General features: G+C 40.0%; 1 protein-coding gene across 2 annotated transcripts in view; it reads left to right on the forward strand.

Annotated features, from left to right (window-relative positions):
* tle2b (TLE family member 2, transcriptional corepressor b) overlaps nt 1–12,924 on the forward strand; it is a 75,939-nt gene that overhangs the window by 42,628 nt on the left and 20,387 nt on the right. For both annotated transcript variants that reach the window (XM_079244652.1, XM_079244653.1), the window contains exons 6-7: nt 10,459–10,521; nt 11,906–11,980. In XM_079244652.1, coding sequence (XP_079100778.1) covers nt 10,459–10,521; nt 11,906–11,980 — 138 coding nt within the window. The remainder of the gene's footprint in view (nt 1–10,458; nt 10,522–11,905; nt 11,981–12,924) is intronic.

The following is a 12,924-nucleotide window of genomic DNA, read 5'->3' on the forward strand; positions in this document are numbered from 1 at the left end:
CTGTGTAAGTGGAAGGCTCTGTTCTATCCACTGTACCATCCAAGGGTGTTTCTCAGAGTCCAACATTTCTCAAAGTTTACATTAAAGATGTGGTTCATATTGCGGGTAATTCTCCTATTCATCTGAATGTGGACAAGGTCATTTTGTACACCTCCAGTCTATGCCTGAATACTGTCCTGTCTTCCATATCTGACATGATAGTCCCCTCCCATTTCATGTGAATATCAGTAACTTGCTTTCCAAAGTTTAATCTAGAATTGCTTTCTTGTATTTTAATAGTAATATTTTATCCACTTTACCGGCCCAGAATACATCTGGGAAATGTTCAGAGAATATAAACCGAGCAGGGGTCAAATGGTCCAGACCAGAGTCCAGACCAGAGTCCAGACCAGAGTCCAGACCAGAGTCCAGACCAGAGTCCAGACCAGAGTCCAGACCAGAGTCCAGACCAAACATGGAGAAGCAGCATTTAGCTGTTATGCTGCAAACAAGTGGAACAAACTTCCAGTAAAGATTAAACTCTCACCAAACGAACACACTTTTAAATCCAGGTTACAAACTTTTCTTTTTTCGTGCCCCTTTGCATGAAATGTGCACATCAACCTGGAACACCTGGAATGCTTTTGATGTTTTTATGTAAAGTATTTAAAATTGTTTATACATGAAATGTGCTACACAAATAAACTTGCCTTGCCTTACAAAAACATTTACTGGTTAAAAAGTCAATCCCTCCCAGTTTTGATTTTGGTGACATTATCTGTAGAACTGCTTGTACGAGTCTTCTCCAGAAACTAGTTGTCATCTACCATGCTGCCATCCGCTTTGTTACTAGCGCTCCATTTAACACCAATCACCACAATCTGTATTTTCTTGTCAACTAGCCATCATTTTATCCTCGCAGACCGATCCATTGGCATCACTTGATTTATTTTGCTGCTTCTAATCACTGGAACCAGTTACAACAGAACAAAAAGATTGTTCAAAAAGAATGCAAGTGATCACTGGTCGTGGTTTAATTGCTTCTTAGATTTTTTTCAAAAAAATCACCATTTTATTGCACTTTAAATAATATTTTTACCTTTATGAAACTGTGCATATTATATATAAACTCGTGGCTTTGCTATATGTGCATTTTACCAGGTCTTTATTGTGAATATTATTGTAAACTGGTCCTTTCCTGGTTGAAAAAAAGAAAAGAAAAAAAAACATATGAAGAAATAATAGTTATGAATTAGACGTCTATCAGCTTTGTATCACTATAGCCTGCTCATAGTCATCTTTATGAATGAAAAGCCAAGTCTTGCAAATTCCAAAGCTTTAAGAATAAGCCTGACTCTTCAACCTTGCCTGAACAACTACAGCTTCAGGCTCCAGTGCACAGGAACAATTTGCTTTCTGCAGATGTTTTAATGTTCAAAGCGTTTTTAAAACGCTGTTTTCTCATCTGTAATGTAATGAACAAATAGCAAGAAGAACACAAAACAAAGGCTGTGAAGAGCTGCTTGTTGTAATGCTGGAACATAAATAATAAAAATAAGTATTGGGAAAATTCAAAATATTGTGGAGGACTGTTCCCCTGTTTATGACCTGAGAAGATTCATAAACACAAAGAAAAAGTTCAGCAGGTTGAAAAATGAGCATCTGAATTAGCCTTAAGAAGCCTATTTGTATTTTCTATTTTAAAGACATCCACTTAAGAAACATGTACTCTGCAACCTCATGTATTTGCTGTGAATTTGAAACATACTGACCTCCTCTCTTTATACAGGCGCTCATTGAGACATCACACCGTTTTACCAGGAAGCTGGCTGGATCAAGTTATATTTATCTCTAACTAATTCAGACAGCTGCATTCTCACACACAGTTCCTCGATGTAATTTTCTGATAAGCTTGTACTGTGTGTCAGTGGAGAAACGTTTACATACAGGACCACCTGTTGAACCCCCTCAGCAGGTTTTCCTGCAGCAAGCAGGAAACTGGTTAGAAACAGGACATTTTACTTCAGCTTTGGGATTTTTTTTTTTTATTCTGTATATTGGCCATTTTTATTTATTTTAAACATGCATTGACCTCAGTCTGTTCCTGCTTACTCTAAGAGATAGCGCCTTTCAGTTAAAGGAAGATATAAATACACTGGGGGCCAGAAATGTGACATTTAAGCTCCTATTATACCAATTCAAGTTCTGCCTGTGGCAATAAAGTTGACATTAGTAACAATGTTGACCGGCACACTAGTGCATGTATGCATCAGCCACCCTCAGGCACAAATGACAAGATGCATAACAACAACATTGATTAATTTAAGTGTGCCCAAGTGCGTGATCTGTGACTGCTTTTTTTTTGTGCAAGCATACAGTGTAGCCAGCTTTGCTACTCTGGCTACTTTGTATCTGCTTGCCTTGCGGATGACATGAGTTTGAGGCAGTATGCAGTCTGTCAGTGCAAGCTGGTGAGCTGGCTCAGTGTGAATATGACTAATGGCTTTGTGTGTAATATAGTCAGAGAGAGGGAGAGATGCAAGTCTGGATATGTAAGCAAGTGTTACTGCAACTACGAGTCACAGATTTAATGTAATTTAGCATCATTCGTGCATGTGTGTGTGTGTGTTTTATGTTGCAGAGATAGTTATTGACAATGTATCTATGTCCTTGAGTTCATTTTTGTGTGGACTTCTATGTCTGAGTGTGTGTTTGTGAGAATGTAGAAGTGAGCTGTCTGTCTGTATTTTTCATTCTGAATGTTTCTGCTGCCTGGTCCGCTGCCTATCTTGTATTGGTTCTGCACTGAAGGTTGGAACGGTGTCTTTGTGTGTTTGTGTTGGAGGAAGTGTGCCTGTGCTTGTTGGTTTCATGCTGGGAGGCTGCTTGATCTGTGTGTGTGTGTCTGTTCTGTTAGGGTTGGTTTTCTGTGTGCCCTTCTTACGGAGTGTGCACACGACTGTTTGTGATGGCTTCAGTGTGCACACTTGTGAGTGTGTTTTCCACATGTGCATGATTCTGAGTGTGTATATGTGTGACTTTTGAGTGTTCTTGTATGTGTGTGCTTTACTGCTCCTTTTTCCTCCCTCTCTTTCTCTCTCTCTGTCTGGTTTCCCTTCCTCTCCTTCCAGAATAGAGGGGCCATCAATCAGAGGCAAGGGGGATGCAGGAAGGGAGGAGGAGTAGTAGGAGGAGGTGTGGAGGACAGAAACTGGCTCAGCGCCAGAGAAGAGGAGTTGGCACACTGCCCAGAGGAGAGACAGAGGGAGCTGAGAGAGAGAAAAAACAAGAGAGAGCAAGATAGGGACTCTGAGAAGCAGGGCAGAGAGATGCAGCAAGAAGGAGGAAAAAAAACTGAGCGAGAATGAGAAAGAGGGCAGAGAGAGAGAGCAGAAGAGCAAGGCCAAGTGCACAGAGGGAAAACAGAGCTAGAGGACATGGAGGAAGAAAGACAAAGATACTGCATGGTAGAGGAAAATGAGCCAACAGAACAGAAAAACAGGAGGGTTGATGGCAGCTTGATGGTTATTCCCAATGAAAAGCTCTATGTCTGCAACTTCAATCAAATGATGATTAGTACGTCAATGGATACAAATATTTACTTGAGACTGTTCACACAGGAGAGAGCAGTCTAATTTAACAGCACTAAGTACAGAGGCTGTGGGGCATTGATAGATGTAGTGTTGTCCAAAATTACTCTGTAATACTGCTTTTATGGGTGAAAGCCCTAAAATTTGATCTACTTTTTTTAGTTTTCAACTCATGAGGAAAATATTTTTTGATTTAGTACTATTTTTTACTTCTATTCTATTCTGTTATATTATATTACATCACGTTACATCACGTTACGTTACGTTACATCACGTTACATCACGTTACGTTACGTTATATTATATTATTGCTGCAATCAGATAAATTGCCTCCTCTTGACCATTAGTAAGAATGCAGTTGAATGTGCTCTAACATTGGCTTTGATTTTCAGATGTGGAAGTTTTTTCTTTTAAACACATATGGGAACAGCAACAGAGCTCCACAACTATAAATTATAATGTGAAATTATGATCGTTTATTCTAAAACACATTAATAAAAAAATGAATTAGCTAAATAAGCTGGTTGATTTGAGCATTTTTTCTGCCCTCTGACTTTTGATGATAGAGCTGAGCTGTATGCTGTTTGGAATAATTTAGTTTTGTCAGCAGCAAGGACTGAAATAGAGGTAGTTTCTGTTGTCAGCAACCTCTTTTTACGTTCTCTCATACTCCTGAACCATTCCGAAAGTGCTTTTCCCAAAGTGCAAGGCAATACGTTGGTGGGAATTCACAGTCATCTGGGTCATGGCAATCTTAAGAGCTTGATTAATAATGATATTCAAGCTCTTAGATTTGCCATGAACTGACTGACTGAGAATCTGCAACAACACACTGAGAAAAAATATTACAGCATGAAAGCATAAATATTCACAAATATGAAGCTGGAACTAGCAACAAACAAAGAACCTATTTGAAAATTAGTGCTTATATTTTGTCTTTGTATGTTTTGTTTTCGTCACTCGTATCGTACAGCACATCCTGTATGTGGAATGCTTTCTCTTTGAGGTCGTTTATTGCAGATACACTTCATTTGGAGATTAAACGTTTTCCTCAACCATTGCTCATTTTTAATGCCAACCTACATCCAAGGATCCAAACCAGCAACCAGTCCAGCAACAAGGAGGTGCTGGGAACATGGACAAAATAAGAGCTAAGAGAGATGGCAGGGATTTTTGTTGAGAGCAATTAGTGTGAGTAGAGGGGTATCGCTGACACACAAACACACATATTCACATGCACACACATGAAGCTGGCTCACTTGGCTATAGTGGGACTCAGAGGCTGGCACAGCTGGCAGTGCCAGAGCACACTGGGCTCCATCTTCCTCCTTCTGTGCCAATCTCAGCCCACGCTCATCACATTCAAATTCACCAAGCTTTATTGGCAGGATGAACACGGTCACTGTTGCTCGCCGTCATGCTCAGAGGCCAAACACAATGCTGCACTTTCACAGGGATGCGGGTTGCCTTTGTTGCTGTTGAAGTTCCCTTTAAAGTCAGAAGTGAAAAGTATACACTTGAGATGCCTTTCTTGTCTTCATTAGAAAGAAAGCCTTAAATCACATTTAACCTTTTGCAAGCCTGCAGGTATGCTACAGTTTCACACAGCAGCATGTCCCGTCATTCTGAGCAAACAGCTGCAGGGCGTCTTCTCCTCCAATATCGCCCCATTCCGATAAAACAAGCCTTGTCTTTGTCCAATCAATCAGGCTCCGTATTTTCACAGGATCATTAGTTTGAACAGATTCCAAATGGAGAGACTGGAATGGCTATTTTTTTTTTTTCTTTTTTAACCCACCTGTCTCAACTGTCTGCGCTTCAGGTAGTTATTTTCCACATTTTGCAGTCTGCTTTTTGACAGCCTTCAAAGAACAGGCAGGAGCATGTTGGGCTTTAGCTGTGGGTCAAACATGTGGGTGTAGAGAGAGGCAGTGAGAGAACAGTGAATTGTAAAGTAAGAATAAGAATGAGTTGATGTTTTTTTTTTTTTCTGGTTGAACACTGAGATTTACATGTCTTAGTAAAGCTGATGATGAAGGTGTAAACTCTAATGCTGCCTCTTCCTCTTTACTGAGTAGCAGGAGGAAGAGTTCATTGCTATAACATCTCCAAACTTTGTTTTGTATGTTTGAATCATAGCTTTATTTTCTTGCATGATGCTACCGGATTGCAAAAAGAATATATAAACAGCAACCTGAAACCAGAAAATAAACATGTTTTGCTGTTTTGAAACCACCATCTGTGGCAGCTCTTTTTACTTCCCTGTAATTCAAATACAACCCCCTGTCTTTTACCTCAATACTCTGTTACACCCTGTTTTCATGTGCATCTTGCTGTTTAAAGGAACACACACATACTTACACAGAAACACCCCACCCCCCAAAAACAGCCTCATCCAAGCACTCACAAGCACTGGGACACTCTCCGATGGACACGTTACTTATTACCGCCAGACAGCATCAACTTTTGGAGATTTTCAAGGAGTTAGCCAAACTGCAGCAAGTTGTAGTGGCTAGTAAAATAGCTAATTAACATTTAGTTCAGAATTCTTTTTGAGATTGTGGAAAATGAATAAAACAGTGTTTCCCACAGAGGGGCTTCAATCAGAGGCAGCTAACTGGCAGGAGGTGGACCCCAGATTAAATGATGGCGCTGCCATTTTTAAAAAAAAAAGTATTATTTAACACTTTAATCATTGCCGTAGGAAAGCCCTTATGGATTTTTGACAATATTTTTTCATTCATTTCCATTCATCTGGGTTAACAGGAGGGCTGATGGTATGAAGAATTATCTATAGCAGTTAAGGAGTTAACACTGATGTGAATAAACTTGTTTGAACGAACTACTATGAACTGTCTGTAACAGAAAATGTTTTAAGATAAAGTGACAGAAATGTAACTGGTAATGAGACAAATGCAACTCAAGTTAAATGAGACGAAAGAGGAAATACTGGGTGAACAGATCATTGTTTGTGTTGCCAGTTAAGCTCATTTATTCAGCTTTTGACCTTTGTCTTTTTTCATAGATCTACGTCTTTTTACTTTTTCTATTTATGAAAGAAGGAATGAATGAGTCATCCTATCTTTTAAACAGCATTTGTGATTTGTTTTTTTTTTTGTTGTTTTTTTTACCTGGACGTTTGTAACATTATTTTCATTCCTGCCTTGCAGTTTGTGATACACCTTATCAGACTAGACTGAGCTTCAAACCGGGAACGTGCGTGTTGTGAGACGACAGTCCCTACAGAATAAGCATGAGATTGTTAATCGTTCCAGAAGGTACTTGTATAATTCCTGTAGGTAAATGACATCATGAAACATTTGCTATCATGATACTGTACATCATCTGTTGCACACCTCTGGTTGCATCTTGAAACAAAAATGGGTGGATCATCATCCTGTCAGCATCTCATGTGATGACAAGTCATGCAGACACCCTCTTTTGTGTGTCTGCGAGTGTTACTTAGTGTCTGGAATAGACCGCCCTGGTCCTGGAGTTGCCCTCCTTTTAACTATGCGGTTTTTTTTTTATTTGGGGAATTTTCTCTTCTAAATTTGAAAGCTAATATTTTTTATCACCATGTTTTATGGTGATTCTCTCTCTCTCTCTCTCTGCATCTCTGGCTTTCTCTCTCTCTCAGTTTCTCCTTTTCTCTCAGTGACTGTATGTTTCAGTGCCAGCTGGCAGCATATCTGCCCTCAGGAGTTTATTGACGAGTTCCCTCTCTTGCTTTGTATCTACCCATCCGTTCCTCCCTCCATCCGGCCAGTCTTTGCCAGTACTCCCTGGTGTCTGTGCTTTGGCCGGCTGTGGAACGAGACTGTGATGTGTTGTTTCTGACACCTGGTGCAGCCCAGGCTGCCCTGCCACAGCACAGAATATATTTTTGAGATGTTTTTATGCCTTTATTAGACAGGAGCAGTGGGGAGAGACAGGGAATATGGGGAAAGAGAGCAGGAAAATGACATGAAGTAAAAGTACAACACCTTGATGCACTGTATATACAGTTTAGATTCATTTCCAGTGACTGACTCAAACCATAGCTCAAACCTTTTAGTGTTCGCACCAGTTACTTTCTTTACCAGGCTGCAAGAAGGTTAGAATTGTCCAAGTGGTCCTAACCAAATCTCTTGTCTCTTGTGTTTTACTTTGCTTTTTCATGCTTTGCAGCTTCTATCTATCTATCCAGCAAAGTTTAATAGTATGTCTGTTGGTTTAAGGGAAGAGCAATAAGGGAAGCGGCTACCTCGACCAGCCGTGGGTCAGGCCATTTCTGTCAGATTGTCTTTGCTTCATACACGTGATCCAGCATCAGTCCTGTCAGACTGGTTTTTTCTGGCCACAACCGAACCAGGTCATCCGGAGTGATCTGTAGACTGAGCACAACCTGTTATTTGGTCGGAGGCAATCTGCTGTAATTACAGAGAAATAACTAGAGGAGGACAGTTTATTCAGATTAGATGAAGTGTGTTGAGCCATCTCTTATTTCTCAACATTTTTGCTTCCAAGCAGCCAGCCTTTTTTTTGTTCTTATCTTTTAAAGTGCAGTTGAGCAACAGTTCTCCAGAAGGTCTCTCAAATATTTTCATTGGACATGGGCTGCATTTCACTCATTTTCAGTCCAATTTTGTACCTGACCGTTTTCAATTTTCACAGGAATGTTTTTTTTTTTTTTCTTAAACAACTTAACATTGACCTCTGACCTGTGAATATTTCAAAGATGAAAAAGTACCATACTCATAAGATAAACCATTGTTGCACCGACACCTAACAGACAACTTAGCAAAGACACAATTTTAAATGTAACCTTAAAGTTTTTTATCAAGAACATACTGTTTCAAAAACATTTTTGTTTCCATATTTACCTGTGCCGAGAAACAAAAATAAGAATACATTATAAAAAGTGAAATAAAAGACAGTTTGACAGGAATGAAATAATATTTTTCCACCAACCAGGTGATTTCCACAATGAAGGTATGCAGTGTGTCCTTAAAAATTTAAAGAAACTCAACAAGTGAAGGTCAAAAGTATCTACAGCAGATGAACAATATCATAACACGATGTCTTTAAGAAACAGGGGAATAAAAGTGCCACAGAATCCTGACAAAGCACCTAAGAGATGTATCTACTGTTCACCAAAGCTGCTCTCTATGGAAGGAATTCATAAGGATGGGAAACAGAGAGAGGAGGTTTGCCGTAGCAACAGATCCTGTGGAGCAATAAATACTCCCTCTAGTCCGGACCTCAACATTGTTGAAGCAGTGAACAAAACAAGAGGCAGAAAATTTCCAAAGAAGAGCTTTGAAATGTTCTTTGAGTGTTTTATGTGTATGTTAAAGATGCCTGACCATTGTTATTTTCTGTTGGCATCATCATGTGATAACAGTGGCATTGCATGCTTACCTTGCCACCTTGCTTTATTTCCAGTTGCAATCTAGTAAAAAGAACTGAAGCAGGCACAGTGTAGTCAAGCAGATACCACTTGAACACAGGAAAATGATTGCTAAAGTACAAGCTTCACAGTGGCAGCAGCTGCAGTTATCTATTCCCAATTGTGGAAAAAAGGGGGGGAAAAAAACCACACATGCCATTCTATCAGGTTCCTCTTTCTTACTCTCACTTCCTTCTTGCGGTCATAATGAAAACACACAATACACAGAGGGAGCTAAGACACAGTCACCTACCCACACATGCATACATCAACATGTAAGAAGAGACAAGGATGTGTCCATGAATGTAACTGAGCTGACAGGTTGGCTGAATATGTGTGTGTGCCCGTGTGTGTGTGTGTGTGTTTTAGTGCTTATGTGGGATGGTGTGTGTGCAGCCCTGTCAATCATCGCTCTGCCCTCTGTTGCCTTCTTTACTGGCTTTTTCTCCTCCTCTCCAACATCCTCAAGTGGCAGGGACATGTGTTAGTGAGGATGGAGTGATGCAGGAGAGAGGAAAAACAGAAATAAAAATCCCTCCATGTCAGTGGTAAAGTGTGACAGCAAAGCATCAAGAAGAGAAAAAAACTGCTGTGAGCGACCGATGATGCGGAGGAAGAGAAAGGGCAGCTGAGAAAGAGGAGGGAGGATAAATTATAATGGAGAGAAAGAAAATGATATAGAAAAGTAGAGATGAGGGAAAAAAAGACGGACAAAGCAAGCAATGATGGGAGGGGAAGAGAGAGAGATGGGGAGAGGGATGGGAGGAAGAGGATGAATAGGGTAATAATGGCTCTGTGTGAGAGCTGTTGTACAAAAAGAACGGCTGAGTGAAGAAAAGAACAAAATGACGCTGAGGACACTCAGACAGATAGAATTAGACACAACATAGGTTTAGTGTGTGTGGGTGTGTGGGTGTGTGTGATACAAAGCTGGAGTGTGCGCCCTTGTTTTTCTGGGTTTTGCGTGTTTGCATGATGTGTGCAGGCAGCTTTATTCATAGGATGGGTATGTTTGCTGCGTGTGTGAACGGATGGTTGGAGGTTAAAAACAACAAACTCAGGCATCATTTTCCAACTGAGAAGAAAGCACTTTTACAGATTTTTTTTTTTTTAATTGTAGGAAACGGGTGTGGGTTTGAGGGGGTAAAGTGAGAGACAGAGAAGTACCGACATGGGTAAGAGTGTGCGAGGCAGAACAAAATGAGAGTGTGAAGGTGCTAAAAGATCTGATGATGACTGGTGCGCTCACACTGCCTCCATTCCTCCACCTCCTTCTGGATTTTTTTCCCCTCTCAGTCTCATAGAGTTGTCACTGATAGTAGTCGAATGCAACAAAAAGCTTAATGTGCTGTAAAGGTGTAGCACATGCTCCGCGTTCATTGTGTAGTTATCACCTTCCAATATGCAGCATGATTATATATCCACTTCCCTCTCCTTCTGTCTCTCTTTCCATCACAGGCGGAGATTGTCAAGCGTCTCAGTGCCATCTGTGCTCAGATCATCCCTTTCCTCTCTCAGGAGGTAAGTGTCACTGCTGCCAGACACACTTATGGGCACACAAAATATGCGCAGACATAAAGGAGGACGTGCACGATCAAACCTCAAGCCTATTGATGACAAAATGTGGGCGTATCATTTAGCAGCGCAAGTTAAAAGGTGTAGATGTTAAACCGTGGCTCTAATTTGCAGCCTAAAGGTGTTTAATTGATGCAAGTCATATACAAATTAAAACCGTCTGAGCATGCTTATTGACAAAAGCACAGCTCATTAACTTTGTCTTGTCAATTATTACAGCAGGAAATTAATCCCTTTTCAGTTTGCGGCCAAAAGAGAGAAAAAAAAGAAAAAAACAAACACACACAAATCTTAACATAAGAACATGACAAGTGGTTATTTTTCAGTACATAAATAAGTTAAAACAGATCTCAGAGACTTTTCTGAATTGAAACCACCTCCATGTCCGGCCTGTGGTCAGTTCATCTCAGTGTTTCATGATGCAAATATGTTGTCACCGCCTACCTCCTTCATACGTCTGTGGATTCTGAGAGAAAGCACGAGAAGTAGTAACTCCAGAGTGAGCTAGATTAGATTTGGTAATTAAGGCACTTTTATTATTTACATCAAATAAAACAATAATTTAAAAGTACTCTGGACCCTTCTTGCCGTTCTGCATGTGTGCTTTCCTTTCATTGGCCTCTATAGAATTTATGTATTTCATTGTATATCTCTTCATTAAAACCTCAAATAAAAATAACAAAAGCTGAATAATCAGAATTGTTGCTTTGTCTTCGAGCAAAATTCATTAAAAGGAGGTAAATCCTCGAGTTAGCTTCATTCCTCTGAGTGAGTAATTTTAGTCGACACGGGTGTGCAGCAGTTTGATTTGTGAGTGTGTAGATACCCTGTAGACGCCTCTGTTTATCTCCATGTGTGAGTGTGCACTGATGAGAGTGTTACCCGGAGACAGTAAGGTCACAGCTCTGTCAGTTTGATCAATATTGACACTGTGTGTCTCCGCGTTTGTGTTCGAGAGCTGTAGAACACATGTATGCTTGTGTTTGCATGACTGATTACCTGGGGATTTTTATGTAAACAGAGCTGAGATTTTTAGTCCGGGTGGCACTGAGTATATGTGTGGGAGTGTATGTGTGTCTGGAGTGTGTGTTTTTGTCTTACGTGGGAGTGTAGTTGCTTAATCCAGACATTTAAATATACCAAGTGTACCTCAAATGACTCTCTCCCATATGTGTGTTTACACCTCCTCGCTTAGATTACAGCCCTGGTAATAGCACCGTCTAACTTGTGTGTCTCATCTATGTGGGGGTTTGAATGTGTGTGTGAAAATAAATCGTGTGAATGTAATGCTGCTTTACATTAAAATACATTGTGATTTGTGTTTGCATAGCACCAGCAACAGGTGGTCCAAGCGGTGGAGAGGGCCAAGCAGGTCACCATGGCTGAACTCAATGCCATCATCGGGGTGAGTCACCTCCATTCTTCAGCATAAACACACCTACACACACTTGTCCACTCAGGATGTTTAAATTAGATGACTAATAAATTCTTAAACCCTGCTCAGTGTGTTTACAGTTTAACGTACCGACTCCAGGCATGTAGTATGAGGCTGAAATTGATCCACATCAGGCTGAGCCTCAATTCAGAGCTTACACTGTTATTAAAGTTGCTTGCTTTTAACCTGGTTAGATCACCATGGTAGCTAGACACAAACATGCACGTTGCACTTTGGACGATGTACATGCAAAGGTGTTGCAAAGGGGAGAAAGGATGTTGCCACGGGAACCTGTGCAGTCACTGTGCAGGAAGTTGAATTGTAATGTCCACTATGCGTCAGCGTGCTCAGGTCTAGTTTCCTTATTTTCTGAGTCTGTTTCACACTGTTGATATTGTATTTAATAGATGTCCATTTAGAAAGTTGGAAGAAACTTTGGTCTTATAACTGGAAAAAAAGTCATTTCAGTCTGATTTTGCCAAAACCAAATGACAGCTTCAAATCTAAATGGGCTTCTTGGTATATTTTTTCACTAATTTTATATTAAAATTTTAAGTGTTTTAATCTACAACGGTGCAGGACTGACTATTTTTAAGTGGTAAAATAAATACATGTACTGTTCGTTCAGAATAAATAGCTTTTTTATGCATTTCTCTTATAATTATGTAGTCGCTTTTCTTCATCACAAGTGTTTGTAGTAAATATTGGTTGCTCTTTACTAAATAGTCTTCTTTTTTCTTTGCACACAGCCAGTGCAGTGAAAGCTGTTGTACTTCCAAAATTCCCACTCTTGAACAGAAATGTGGAAAACATATGAACAGTTTAGGGATATTTCAATACTAAAAAACAACATACCTTTGATCACATGAACAAAACTCTGTTTTAGAAGGAAGAAAAATTCATTTCTGATAAAC

The sequence above is a fragment of the Telmatherina bonti genome, assembly GCF_933228915.1.
Source record: "Telmatherina bonti genome assembly, chromosome: 8".
Taxonomy (NCBI): Eukaryota; Metazoa; Chordata; class Actinopteri; order Atheriniformes; family Telmatherinidae; genus Telmatherina; species Telmatherina bonti.